Source organism: Centruroides sculpturatus, unplaced genomic scaffold, assembly GCF_000671375.1.
Source record: "Centruroides sculpturatus isolate CEXI.00-Female unplaced genomic scaffold, Cexi_2.0 scaffold1546, whole genome shotgun sequence".
Taxonomy (NCBI): Eukaryota; Metazoa; Arthropoda; class Arachnida; order Scorpiones; family Buthidae; genus Centruroides; species Centruroides sculpturatus.
The window spans coordinates 100,708-115,634 of NW_019385760.1; the positions used below are offsets into that span (position 1 = coordinate 100,708).

The 14,927-nt window shown below is 32.8% G+C and overlaps 1 protein-coding gene across 1 annotated transcript in view; it reads left to right on the forward strand.

Moving 5' to 3' along the window:
- Nucleotides 1–14,927, forward strand: part of LOC111641859 (cAMP-dependent protein kinase type II regulatory subunit-like) — a 111,041-nt gene that overhangs the window by 79,799 nt on the left and 16,315 nt on the right. Inside the window, exons 5-9 of the mRNA XM_023388107.1 lie at nt 25–66; nt 199–263; nt 5,472–5,631; nt 5,712–5,813; nt 7,471–7,545. Coding sequence (XP_023243875.1) covers nt 25–66; nt 199–263; nt 5,472–5,631; nt 5,712–5,813; nt 7,471–7,545 — 444 coding nt within the window. The remainder of the gene's footprint in view (nt 1–24; nt 67–198; nt 264–5,471; nt 5,632–5,711; nt 5,814–7,470; nt 7,546–14,927) is intronic.

Here is a 14,927-nt window from a genome sequence, read left to right on the forward strand (position 1 = left end):
TTCTACTATATAAACTGTTTTCAGGAACAGATGCAAGAAGTTTTAGATGCTATGTTTGAAAGAAAGGTAATATATTGTTTAATCAAGATTCATATTATATTTATTTAAACTCAATTTATACAGTAATTTGTATTTATATTTTATAATTTTTTAAAAATATATTCTTAGTATTAATTTTTCATGTGTATATATATTTAGGTGCAACCAGGAGATATTGTTATTAAGCAAGGTGATGATGGAGATAATTTCTACATAATTCAGCAGTATGTGAACAGTTTTTAAAATTTAAATTGTTAAAATTTTCAATATTTTAACTACATTTCATTGAAAATTAAATGAATTATGTATTTATTTACATTATAATGGAACATTAAAATTCAAATTTGTATAAATATATATTTATATTTATATAAGTTTTCGATATTTATTCAATGACAAACTGAATAATATCAGATATTAAAAGCTGACAATAGCTCTTGTAAAACTTTCCTGGCACTCAAAATATACAAAGTTAAAATTATGTGTGACACCATCTGTTATGAGTAGACTGACCGCATGTACTGTTTTGAATGGGACAATACTGTTTTTGCTCTGTCTCCGCTGTCAAAATTTTAATAAATTTTGACTTTTGTTACATATTTTTGAAAATCAAAAAAGTTAGCTATCTAGTTTGAATGCCCATGATCAGATGCACTTATTTTAATATGCATACATGTGTAAGGTGACAATTTTTGTTGATTTTTCATGAATTTGACAATTCTGAAAAATTCTGTAATGTGTCTTCATATTCACATTTCAAATTTCAATGCCATATGCTGTTTAGTTTACAAGGTATTTCTTGTTACCAGAACAATTCTTGAAGAAGAACATCTTGGAGTGTTCTTGGTGGAAGCTGATCAGATGCAACTTGTTCCCCTAGAGCATACCATATATATTCTGCAGATTTAGATCTGGAGATCATGCTAGCAACATTAAAAGACAAATATCTTCACTGTCAAGAGTGCAGCTCTGTGTGTATGGGCATTGTCAATAAAAGTGAAATCTGCACCCACAGTGCCTTGGAAAAGTCTCGTATATGGTTCCAAATCCGTGTCACTGTACCTTCTTATGATAATGGTAGCCCTTACAAAACATGGAACTTAGTCAGTTATTAAAAATAATGCCACCCCTTGCAAATTGGTGGTATCATTCAAACTGATTCCATGATGTTCACGGGACATCTATCAAGTTCCTCACTCTCTTAGATTCTAAACATTCTGTAGACAGTACCTAGACTCATCAGTGCACAGAACATTGCCCCATTCATTCGAATTCCAACGTCAATGTTCTTGACACTTTACGTATTAAATGTGCTGTTCTATGCACAGGAGCAATGAAATGTAACATACTGGACATCTGGCAAAAAGACTGCATTCTGTAGACATTTTTTGTGAAACTAACAACAATAGCAATAGACAGCTCTTCTGAGAGCTGCCTGCCACATATTCTTTTTTTATGATATGCTGTTAATGTCAGATATGTCTTGTTGATGGATGGTAACTCTTCTGGATTGATGTCCAGCACCTGTTCTTTGAAATCTGGCCCAAAGCCTGCATATGATGTTCTACAACACAATTAGAGGCCTGTAAACATCTATCTGTGACTGGCATGCTTCTGCAGAGGCTCTAGAATTAGAGGCTGAGTAGATCATGGCCCACCTATTTTCCTTCCCTGCTAAAAATTAAAGAAGCTTAAAATTTAAATCAGAAACATAAGCATATACATATACACAAACACACACACACACACATATATATATATATATATTATATATATATATATTGCTAAACAAGTTACATATTTATTTATTTAGTTTTACTTTCTCAACTGTTAAAACATATTATTATAATTGTCAGATTTGACCCTCCAGGTTTTTGAAATGTCAACATTTTGAGACCCTCTAAACCCAAAAAGTCAAAAAACTGATTCCTGGGATATGTGTACATGTGTTGGCATCTATTTCATTTAATATCTTGAGATAGGGTAAAGATTAAGAAGTGAAATTTGGCATAGTAACTTGTATGTAAGGGGTATTGATACTATTAAATTTTGGTAGTTAAAGGTCAGGATGGGAGATAGAGGGGATCATGTCACATCTTGAATGGAGTCAGATTTAACAAAAATTTTACCTTAGCTTGTAAGCACTAAATTGGCCTTTCTCTATTGCTAGACTTATTACACCACCACAGGACATCAGATTAGCCTTAGAAAATCACTTTATTATTTTAAAAATGAATGCATTTTGGACCTTATTGTACAATAACTATATTCAAGAAAAAACATATAAGTTAGATTATATTAACAGTAAAAAAGTTTTTCAGGTTGTAATTCAACTTACATAATTTTGAGATTGATGTTAGCACATTTATGAAAAATACAGTGAAATTGCGATGATTGGTAAAGTGCTTACAAGCTAATACAAAGACTAGACAAGAAGAATATCATAGTAAAAAATTTTACTTGTTTCTAGCATTTACAATTTTTTAATAACTGATCTCAATCTTCAAAATTAAGCATTACAATGAAATTAACGAGCATAATTCGTTCCAGAATCTTTCTTGTAATGCGAAACACTCGTTAAGTGAAACAATTTTTTCCATAGAAATTAATGTAAAATACAATAATGTGTTCCAATCCAAAAAAATACTCAAATATTTTATGTATAATGTTTATTAAAAGAAAATTACACAATATACATTGATAAGAAGCGTGAATCATCTTCATCTTTTCTTATAGCACAGAATGAACCAACCTGGAATGCAAATTCCATTTGCAGAAAACAAAGTCACAGATAATGTGTCTGATGAAGATGCCAAATGATATGTTAAATTCTTGGGTTATAATTAAATATTAGAAATTAATTAATTTGACTAGAGGCAGGCAGTTATGCTGACATCTCATATTAAATTTAATAATTATAAATAATTAATTTTTAATTTAGATATTTTTAAAATTTAATTTGGAATTGGTCATTAAATTTAGTAAGAGATGGCGTGTTTATTATATAACGGGTTATGATTGTCAATGTTTATACGTAATATGTGTGAACACAAGTTTGGAAAAATGTGTAATCATGAGTGACACTAAGATACTAGCGGAACGAGTGCTAAACACAGACTGATGGAACATGTGCACAATCCAGGATTTCCTTTCTCGCACTCGTTATGCGAAACATCACTCATTAAGCGAGTCAATTTTTTTACAATTTGTTTTGCTCATTATGTGAGGTGCTTCTTAAGCAAGGTTCCACTGTATTTTTTTTATAGTAATTAATAATATAAAAGCTATTTTTAATAAAAATTTTATAACAGTGGCACCACACACAATTTTAACTTTGTGCTAATGGGTCTGAGTGTTGCTTAAATTAAACTCAAGTATTTTTCACTAGGAAAGTTATGCAACTTGTTACTGGAATTTTTTTTATGTAAGAAAAATATAGAGATTGTTTCATATCTTAATAAATATATAAATTTAATTTATATCACTTTTTAGCCAGTGCTAGCTGCACTCTACTAAAAGTTTCTTCTGTAGCTCTTGTTCTAGACTTCCAATAATTCTTCTTTTTATAAAATATTTATGCAGCATCTTTGTGGCATTATTATTGTCAGTACCATGGTACTGTATTTATGGAGCCTGTATTTTTGAAAAAACTTGTGCTTTTCAGTGGAACACTGAACTACATTATGGGTACTTTTATTGTCTAGAAACATTGAAAATAAATTGCAGAAAATTTGTATTTATTTTTGCTCTCTCAATGCATTAGAGAATTATGCTATATTCAGACACAAATGTATATATTTTCAAAATGAATTATGCTGATGCTAATGTGTGAGTGTATGTGTACATTAAATATTGCAGTGTTTTTCAACCGGGGTGCCACTGTGCCACGATTGGGGTGTTGCAAAGTTTAGGGTCTTTAGTCATTTTCTTGGAAATTTACTTAAGTGTAGTTCAAGATAACTCATTGTCAGTTCTATTTTGCTACGAAATATCTAGTAAGCAAAGAAACGATGACTAATCGCATGTTAATATAATGTTCAACGCTACGTGTACGCACGACACAAACACACACACACACATATATATATATATATATTATATATATATATATTGCTAAACAAGTTACATATTTATTTAGTTTTACTTTCTCAACTGTTAAAACATATTATTATAATTGTCAGATTTGACCCTCCAGGTTTTTGAAATGTCAACATTTTGAGACCCTCTAAACCCAAAAAGTCAAAAAACTGATTCCTGGGATATGTGTACATGTGTTGGCATCTATTTCATTTAATATCTTGAGATAGGGTAAAGATTAAGAAGTGAAATTTGGCATAGTAACTTGTATGTAAGGGGTATTGATACTATTAAATTTTGGTAGTTAAAGGTCAGGATGGGAGATAGAGGGGATCATGTCACATCTTGAATGGAGTCAGATTTAACAAAAATTTTACCTTAGCTTGTAAGCACTAAATTGGCCTTTCTCTATTGCTAGACTTATTACACCACCACAGGACATCAGATTAGCCTTAGAAAATCACTTTATTATTTTAAAAATGAATGCATTTTGGACCTTATTGTACAATAACTATATTCAAGNTTTTATTTAAAATATTGGATATAGATATTGATGTAACAAACATAAATACAAATATGTAAAAATTTTATTACAAGAAAAATAATTCAATTTTGCAAATTTGTGATGATTTTGAAATTTGCAGAATTATACGATATAATAATATATTATAAAATTGTTTCTTAAACAATCAATAGGAAAAGATTAGCATTTACATATAAATATTTTTGAATTTATAATTTCTCTTTGAACAAAAATATTCAAAATGTTAAAACTTAAAAAGTGATGACATGCAATTATAATCAATGACAGCAACAAATTTTCCATATGATAAATTCCAAAATATATTTGCAATTTATTCAAAAATGGGTTATATTGATGACTATATTCTGAATGATAGACCATGCCTAAATAATTATAAACTTGTCTATTATTCAACAATATTTTAAAGTGTTTTTTTAAATATTGTGTAAGATATAATGAGAATATTATTGTTTTAATCTTTTATTAAAATTGGATTTAAATATTTAAGAACTATTTTATATAGTATTTCTGAAATAAATACTATATAGTAGCATTGTCTTCCTATAAATATTTAAATGAAAATTACAATTGAAATCTTGAATTATTTCAAAATTTAATTTTTTAAATAAACACTCAAATATAATCTATTTTTAAATCAAAATTGTTTATATAAGTTTAAGAATCAAATAAAATTATATGTGTGAGAATTTTTGCATTTCAAATTTACTACAACTGATTTTTAATGTGCATAAATTATTTTGATAAAATTTTATTTGAAATTAATTACATTTTTTGTATATAATAGCATTTTAAAACACTGTTTTTATTTTAGTGGTCTTTACCATGTATTTGTTTCTACTGATAAAGATGAAAAAGGAAATATGGTAGGAAAATATGAAGATTCTGGAAGTTTTGGCGAATTAGCATTGATGTACAACATGCCTCGTGCTGCCACTGTAGAAGCAGTTACTAATGGATCTCTCTGGGCTATGGTATTTGTTTGCCATTTTTATGTATATAATGATTTTATTAAATATCTAAGAACATATTTTATTTTATTAATTAAATTCAGAATAGACAAACATTTCGTCGTATTGTTTTAAAAAATGCTTTTAAAAAACGAAAAGAATATGAGCAACTTTTGGAAAGTGTACCAATGTTAAAATCCTTAGAGGTATTTATATATTATTCAATATTTACAATGTTATAATTTATTATTTACTTATCTCTTTTAAAATATTCTTAAAGTATATTTATATATACTTTAAAAATATTGTAAAGATTAATAGAATATTAATTATGCATGATTATTTTGATAAATTTATTTATTAATTTTAATATTATATTGTAAAATCCATTCAATGCTTATGAGACATTTATATCATTATTAAATAATTGTTTTATTTGATTTTATACGATGATAATTCTTAAAATTTTTATAAATTTTTATAATTCACTGAATATAATAATTTTAAGTTTCCAGTTTATTAATAATTAGAAACTTACTGCTGTTATACAGTTTGGATGATGTAATAATGATTATCGTTATGAAGTGGACCCCCATTTAATATTTTCTCAAATATCAACAGCTTAAAATTGAAGCAGATTTAAAATTGGGCTTTAGGTGTTTGCATGACAGTGCAGAAAGCAAAAAAAGACACAAAAACACTCATTACCTTTTTATCTTGTGAATGTTAAAAGGGATTCTTCTAGTATAAGTAACAAATATATATATATATATATACCCAAAGAGGGATGCAAGTGAAACAAAATTTTGCACCCAAAATGCATTGTGTAATAAAGACTAACAATTGTAACCCTTAGTAGTTTTTGTCTCTGATAAAATGCAGTTATAGATAGAAAATGGCAATGGTATTCAGTATTACCCCTTAAAGTTTTAATTTTTTAAGAAGATTTTTTAAAAGGGATTCTTCTATTTAAATATTATTTTTGTTTTAAAAATTATATCATAAATGATTTTGAATATGTTATAAAAAATTTTACACATAGCATGTCAACTGAATTTTTGCAATAAGAAAACATAGAATCAATACATTTGAGTGAAATTTTATTTTTATTGAACATATTTCCCTCTGACATTGATGCATTCCTTGCAACAATCATACATCAGTCAAACATTTTCAAAATATCATCACAAGTTAAGTTGCTTAAAATTCTCATAACATTACTCTTAATGCCCTCAAAGTCCAAACTGTGCTACCCATTCAGGGCAAACTTCAACTTTAGGAACAAAGCAGAGTAGGATAATTGATTGAGTACATATGGAATTGTGAAGTTGCAATCTCTCATAGACTAATGAATTCCCCGAAAGGCCTTTGGTAAGCTACATGTAACATCTACCTAGCCCAACTCTTTAATTAATAATAAGTTTAATAAAAATATTTATTGCTATAGCTAAGTAGCTTTTGCATGTATTTGTGTAGAATATTTAAATGGTAAATGATTTCGTTTAAAGTCCTCTTTTTCCCTGATAAATAAAAATAGGCATTTTAATTTTACATTTTTTTAAACCAGAATACAGTTTAAAAAATTTTGGGGCTTAGTGCCAAAGGCATGGGATGGCTTAGACATATTAAATACTTTTTCCTAAATTTTCTGTGCTGATGTAGGGAGTGTCTTTCATACTATAAAATATAGTAAATTTATCTTTAAACTTTCTGAATTTACAGTACAAAATATTTAGAATATATTATCAGATTCTGAAATATAATGTGCTACTAATAAGTTTGGTTATACTTATTTTTTCATTAAATCACTATAATTTTGTGAACTTTTTGAAATTATAAATTCATAATGATAATTTTTTTTAGCCTTACGAAAGAATGAATTTATGTGATGCTTTAATGCCAAAGCAGTATACAAATGGTGAATTAATCATAAGACAGGTACCTTTTGTTATTTTATTAATTTAGTATTTAACTATTTATGACTAAATTTTAATCATTGATTTATATGATATTGTTGTTTAAACAAAAATTGATTATTATTTTCTGGAAAGCAATATTATGTGATGTGAAATAGGATAAATGTGATAATGTCATAAATATAATTATTTTATACAAAATTCTTAATACTAGAGAAATAATACTTATGATGCTTTATAATTATAAATCTTATACATCATTGTTACATTTATCCCATTAATGTAAGTACTCATGTTCATGCTTTTATAAATAATAAAATCTAAATTCAGATTTTTCAAAGTTAAAAAAGTTAAGTTTAAATTTTAATTTAATATATTCTTTTTGTTTTCCTTTTATCTAATTAGAATTCTTATTAATTGCATTTAGAAAACATCATATATAATACAGTTACAGATTATCATACTAAAACTTAATAAAACCCAATTCTAAAATATATTTTATTATTAAATATTAACAAATTAAATATCAAACTCAGCTTCTTTTAAAAACACTTAATAAAACATGTAACACCTTCTATAACTGAAAAAACTTTATTTAAACACAAACGTTTTCAGCCTAATGGAATAGACCATCATCAGGTGAACTGGCATTCAAACGTATTTCAAAATATTATTAAAGCGAACGTTCGACCATTATAAATTCAAAATTAAAACAAAAAATAAATAAATTAACAAATCAATAACAAAAATAATATACTAAATAACAATATAAATAATATTAATAAAATAAAACAAATGCATAAAAAAGGCATCACAATGTACGGGCAATTAGGGACTACGAATTTGCATATTTTAATTTTTCTTTTATGAAGAACTTCCATGCAGAAGCTAATCCATTTGCATCCCTTGCATTAATACAGCTATCCCTTAATTTACTTTTGTAGATTTCAATCTTTTTATATTGCAAAGCCAATGATAGGGACTGCAAGGTCTTGAGAATAGTTGCTTCATTCCATTTAACCTCAGAAGCCTCCACTTGTGCCATACGGCACGAGTGGATGCTTTGTGTTTCCATTAGGCTGAAAACGTTTGTGTTTAAATAAAGTTTTCTCAGCAATAGAAGGTGTTACAAGTATTAAATATTAACTTTGAACAGATTTCAGTCTAGATCATAACTGATGAATATGCAATACTTGCTCAAATTTATTTAGATGACAACTCTTTTATTATATTATTTAATTTATATAAGAAAATCTAACAAATAAAAAACTTCCTACCTAATTAAAAAGAATGATGTATATATGAAGATAATCAAAAACATAGTCAAGAACTACAAGAACTACAGGATTATATTGGCCTATTATATTACGATTATTTTAAATTAATTACTAAATAATTTGTCACTAGAGGAAGGTAATCTCTCTAGGATATAATCTGGTAGTTGTTGGTGTATTACATATGTACAGTACATTGGGTTTGTAGATGTTAGTTGGTCTCTAAATATTATGTAATTTATTAACATAGAAAAATTTATTTAATCTAGCTATCCACATTAAATTCAAATTTTTATCACATAAATCTATGTGTATTTCCACTTCTTGATATTTTGTGGTGGTAGGGCTTGCATGCTCTGAGAACTCCAAGAGCTATGCTGATGATAGCTAAGCTACTGGCAGGACTTTCAGACTAAGTGAGATGCTTAGAAAAAGGAAAACTCTGAAACCAAACCATGGTGGTGGATACTTACCATTAAATGCAGAAACTATTCTATCCACAGCACCGGGATGAAAATGATGTCACACTACGGAACCTGTGACTGGTGCTCTGTGCGTATATGTTAAAATATCCTGACAAACGTTTTCGAGCGTTCCAATCGCTCTTCTTCAGGTCAACTGAAAGAATTCCCCGAACGGAGTGTATATTATTCTCTAAGATCGGGTGTCGGTTTCGAGGGGGTGGGTCTCTTCCGGTGCATGCGGTCGTGCGGCGGGGGGAGGAAGCGGTGGGTTGGCGTCCAATAGCGATTGCCAGGCCAGAGACAAGGTTAGTTCCTCTTTCCGGTTAATGCAGGTAGTTAGCCGGTCGGCGTTGTGGATAGCCGCGGCTTCCAGCCATCTAAGCTGCTGTTGGTGGGGCGTGTTGACAATAATGGTAGCCTTCTCGAAGTGCACCTCGACTTCGGGGTCGGATGCATAAGTGGCTAGGGCTGTGGTCAGCCTGCCGTGCCGGATATCCGCTTGGTGTTCACGTAGGCGGGTGCTTAAAGAGCGTTTGGTTGAGCCGATGTACAGTAGCTCTGCGTTTTGTCTATTGTCATGGAGCGGGATAGAGTAGATACCGGGGAGTCTGGTGCGATCGGGAGGGTCTTTATCGTTTCTTAGGATGCGGAAAATCGTGGGGCATCTTCTGTATGCCAGTCGAATCCCGTGCTCTTTGGCTATTCTTCTATGTATAGTCTTGAGGTGCGGGTTGTATGTGATGGGGATCCGTGTCGGGTTATCCCGTTGCGGGTCGGCGGCGGTCGCTGCGGTTAGGGTGCGTTTCCGGTGCTGGTACTGTTCAATTAAGCGGTGCGTTATGTTCGGGAAGCCGTGTACAGTTGCTATTTTTTTGATGCGGTCTAATTCATTCGTCAGGGCTTGCTTGGTGGATGAGTGTGAGAACGCCCTCTCCACAAGAGCTCTAAATGCGGCTGCCTTGTATGCGAACGGGTCACAGGAATCAGCTGGTATGTACGTGGGGGTGGACGAGGGCTTGTGGTATACGGCTGTTTGGATGGTGGGTCCTACTATCTTTATTCCGATGTCGAGGAAATGTACTTCCTCTGCGCTAGCTTGTTCCAGCTCGACCGTCAGGCCGAAGGGGTTGTCGTTAACGGTTCTGACGAAGGATGCTATGTCGGGTATCTCCTTCCATAAGATGAGGATGTCATCAACATATCGTTTATACACGAGGATGCTAGGAAGGAAAGGCGAGAGGGCCTTGGTCTCCAGCTGCCTGACGACCATTTCGCAGAGGTCGCCCGAGAGCGGGCTACCCATCGGTACGCCCTTTTTTTGCCGGTAGATAGTGTCGCCGAATTTAAACACGGAGTCGTAACATGCCAGATGGGCCACCTCGAGTACCTGTTGGTGTAGTGCTTGGTCTTGAACAGTATTAAACAAGAAATCTCTGAGGGAGCAGAAGGCTGGGGGTAGTTCTATTGAGGGGTACATAGACTTGAAGTCCAGGACTGTCATGAACTCTGGTGGGGAGGGTAGGTCCTGCAGGAGGCGGATGAGGTCGGTCGGTTTACTCACGTTGTAGGGGTAGTCTTCCAGATGGGGAGTCAGAAGGTTGTGTATGGCTTTTTCTAACTTTCTCGTGGGCGCTCTCACCTTGTCCACAATCGGGCGTAACTGTTGGCCTGTCTTATGTGTCTTAGCATAGGCGAAAAGCCTAGGGACGTCGGGCGAATCGACCACTATGTCACGGAGTGCCAGGCGTTTAGCCAATTTAGAGTCAGCCAGACGTCTAACCTTAGCTTGTAGTCTGTCGATTACATCATCTTTCTTTTTCTCACACATTTCCCCATCACATACAACCCGCACCTCAAGACTATACATAGAAGAATAGCCAAGGAGCACGGGATTCGACTGGCATACAGAAGATGCCCCACGATTTTCCGCATCCTAAGAAACGATAAAGACCCTCCCGATCGCACCAGACTCCTCGGTATCTACTCTATCCCGCTCCATGACAATAGACAAAACACGGAGCTACTGTACATCGGTTCAACCAAACGCTCTTTAAGCACCCGCCTACGTGAACACCAAGCGGATATCCGGCACGGCAGGCTGACCACAGCCCTAGCCACTTATGCATCCGACCCCGAAGTCGAGGTGCACTTCGAGAAGGCTACCATTATTGTCAACACGCCCCACCAACAGCAGCTTAGATGGCTGGAAGCCGCGGCTATCCACAACGCCGACCGGCTAACTACCTGCATTAACCGGAAAGAGGAACTAACCTTGTCTCTGGCCTGGCAATCGCTATTGGACGCCAACCCACCGCTTCCTCCCCCCGCCGCACGACCGCACACACCGGAAGAGACCCACCCCCTCGAAACCGACACCCGATCCCAGAGAATAATATACACTCCGTCCGGGGAATTCTTTCAGTTGACCTGAAGAAGAGCGATTGGAACGCTCGAAAACGTTTGTCAGGATATTTTAACATATACGCACAGAGCACCGGTCACAGGTTCCGTAGTGTGACGTTACTTACCATTACTAACCAGTGGCCTAAGATGAATGACATTGGCAATGATCATTGGTGTGGTGTTCAGAGTGAGAGGTACGCGATCCCGCGAGCGAAATGGTACAAAAAAAAGAGTCTCAACACAAAGTATTATTTTTCTCACTGAACAGGTTCGTTTATTGGATCCCAACTTTACAATTTTTCGAATTTTATGCGTACACCGGTGCTCAATGGTACACCTCGAAAACAGTTATCTATTACCCACGCGACAAAAACCTGATGAGGACCAAAATTACTTAAACTAACTTACGCTAACTTACACTAACTTATGACTAAAGAAGAAAGAATATAGGATATAGAGATAGACTAGGAAAGAAGTAGAAATACCCGGGTTTAGATTCGATGAGCCCTTGGTTGGAGAACACTTCGGACTAATAGGCCTTCCCTCGATGATCTCCCTCTCTCTCTGCACTTTTTATTCTTAGGTCACTTCTTATTTGTAGACCTTTCGTCTACAGTCTTTGTCTTTCCGATTGAGTTGTCTTTGATTACCTCTCACTTGTAAACTTTTTGTCTACAGTCCTTCCTTTTTTCTCTCTCTGGATCGCTTCGTCCCAGATCACTTCACTTGTAGGAGCACCTCTCTGTTCCCTCCTACCTACTCGAGATCTCCACTCAATCTGATCTTCCTTCTCTCTGTTTTGCTTCCGGGCCTCACTCCCTTTTCCTTTGTTCTTTATTTCTCCGAAGAGGGTAATCCTCCCCCAAGGGCAAAAAGGGGTTCAGACAAAGAAAGTTATAGGAAGGTTTAGAGAAAAGAAAGTTCTAGACGGTTTTAGACAAAGAGAAAGGAAACTCTACTACTAATACAACATAAAATATAGGAAATATAACATATCATGGCTGACGGCCACATTGGCAATTTTTGGAAACATCAGGTACAGAAAGAATGTCCTCAATGCCTGATGTACTGTGAGATGGAAGGAAACAGAAACCCACTATTTTGTCTTCTCAGTAAAATTGGTATGGAAATTAACCAGTTCATAATTCATGTGCAGAATTGTGACACTGTTGTTACCCAGAGCATCATCTCCAGCAGAGGATTTCAGATCAGGTACTTCTCAGTCATAAAACAGCTAACTTCCTGTAAAATTTGTACGTGGAATGTAAGATTTATGTTAAATTGTGAGAGATTCAGAAATGAACAGAATCAGAATTGATATAGTTGGAATTAGTGAAATGAAATGACCAGATAGAAGGATTTTTAGAGCGGAGATCATAAAGTAATAAACACTGGTTTACAGAATGGATTGAGTGGAGTTTGAATCATTTTAATGAAAAATGTGAGACAAAGAATATCTGTATGCTGGAGATATATTGAATGAATCAGTGGCATAGCTACATATTCAGCGCCCTGGAACAAGTAGAATTGGTACACCCCTTGTTCCTCGGAAGAGGTCTTGCGAAATTTATTTTGAACATTTAATTTAAAAACATATATCTAATTATTTCGATTTAAAACCTTAATAACAATTTATTTCAGATTAAAGCATTTCAACAATAAGATATTCAATTTAATAAATACAAAAAATAATCATAAAATAAAATGTAATTCTTTAAGTACAGAGTACTTAATAATATTTACTTCATATTATACAAAGTGTAGTCTATTAACAAAATGTATGCAACTTTAGTTTCATAACAAATACATAATAGCAAGGTTGAGGCCAAAGTTTTAAACGCGAAAAGGTGTACGTCGGACGTTCAGCGCCGCTTTCCTATAAGCCTAGAAGTTTTACAATGGTGTTTGNAAAGTGTATTGACAAAATGTATACAAATTTAGTATAATAATAAATACATAATAATACATAAAACAAACTTCAAAATTGTTTTCTTTCTTTTTCGTTTGCAAATCGGTCAATCACTTTCTCCAGATCAAGTTGACAACCTTTTTTTTTTCAATTGATATAGTAGTCAGAGCTAAGACATGCTGTATCTTAAATAAGTTTCGATTAATTTTAGTTTTAAAAACTTTGTTCTGCTGTCACTGTCGTCGCCAGTAAAGTTAAAAAAATGAGGCATGCTACAATAATGTTGGAGAAGCTACTTGAGGCTGTGATGTGAATTAAAATTAGGTCAGCACTTTGCCTGTAGAAATAATTTCTTTTACCCGAGTATAAAAAAAACACATTTTAAATTGAAGCAGTCAAGATCCAAAACTTGGCGAAATGTCGAAGGGATATGCTGATTGTAACAATTCTGATTTTTCCAGAATATTTTTATCAGATGTCGCAACAAGATATGCAAGTGATAAGTACTTAAAACGTATACGTAATTGCCGAACGGATTGAAATCTAACAGTTAATTGATTAATTATTAAATCCAAAAAAATTTTATAAATGTTTTTACAAGTTTATATTTTGCTCTTTCTAACTTGGCTCCCTGATGATTCGTGCACCTGAAGCAATTTGCTCCAACTGCACCACAGTAGCTATGTCTCTGGAATGAATATAAATGACAAAAGTAAATGCAGAATGAAGAGATCTTGCTTTGATTTAGATTTACATGCGTCCATCAGCACATATAGACGAGTAGGTCAAGGAAGTGTGTGAGCAACTAGAGGAAGTTATAATGAGAGTACATAATCAGGAAAATCTGATTATGGATAATTAGTATGTTGTCATGGAATATAAACACTTGCACAACTTTTAACAGCAGCAAAAAATGTTAATGACTAATGTGTTTGATTTTAAAGACAATCCTCAGGTTACAAACTATAAATCAAACAATTTAGGTGCAAATCACAGTTATAGGAGAGGTAATACTGTAGGTAAGTTTGGGATTGGTACAAGAAATGAAAGAGAAGTGAGATTAATAGTTATGTAAGAGCCACAATACGATTATATTTATTTTATTTTATACACAATTAGGAATTGCCAGATGCCATCTGGCACATGGTATCCACCCCCCAATTAACAAAAATCCTGGCATTGAAAATAACAACAAATAAAAAAACATGATTTATGTAAAAGCACGGTATATATTAATGCATAAACGTATTAAAATCTAGAAACTCATAAGAAAAATATAGTGAAGACAATAAAATAAAAAATAATAAAAATTAAAATATATATATATATATATATATATATATATATATATTAT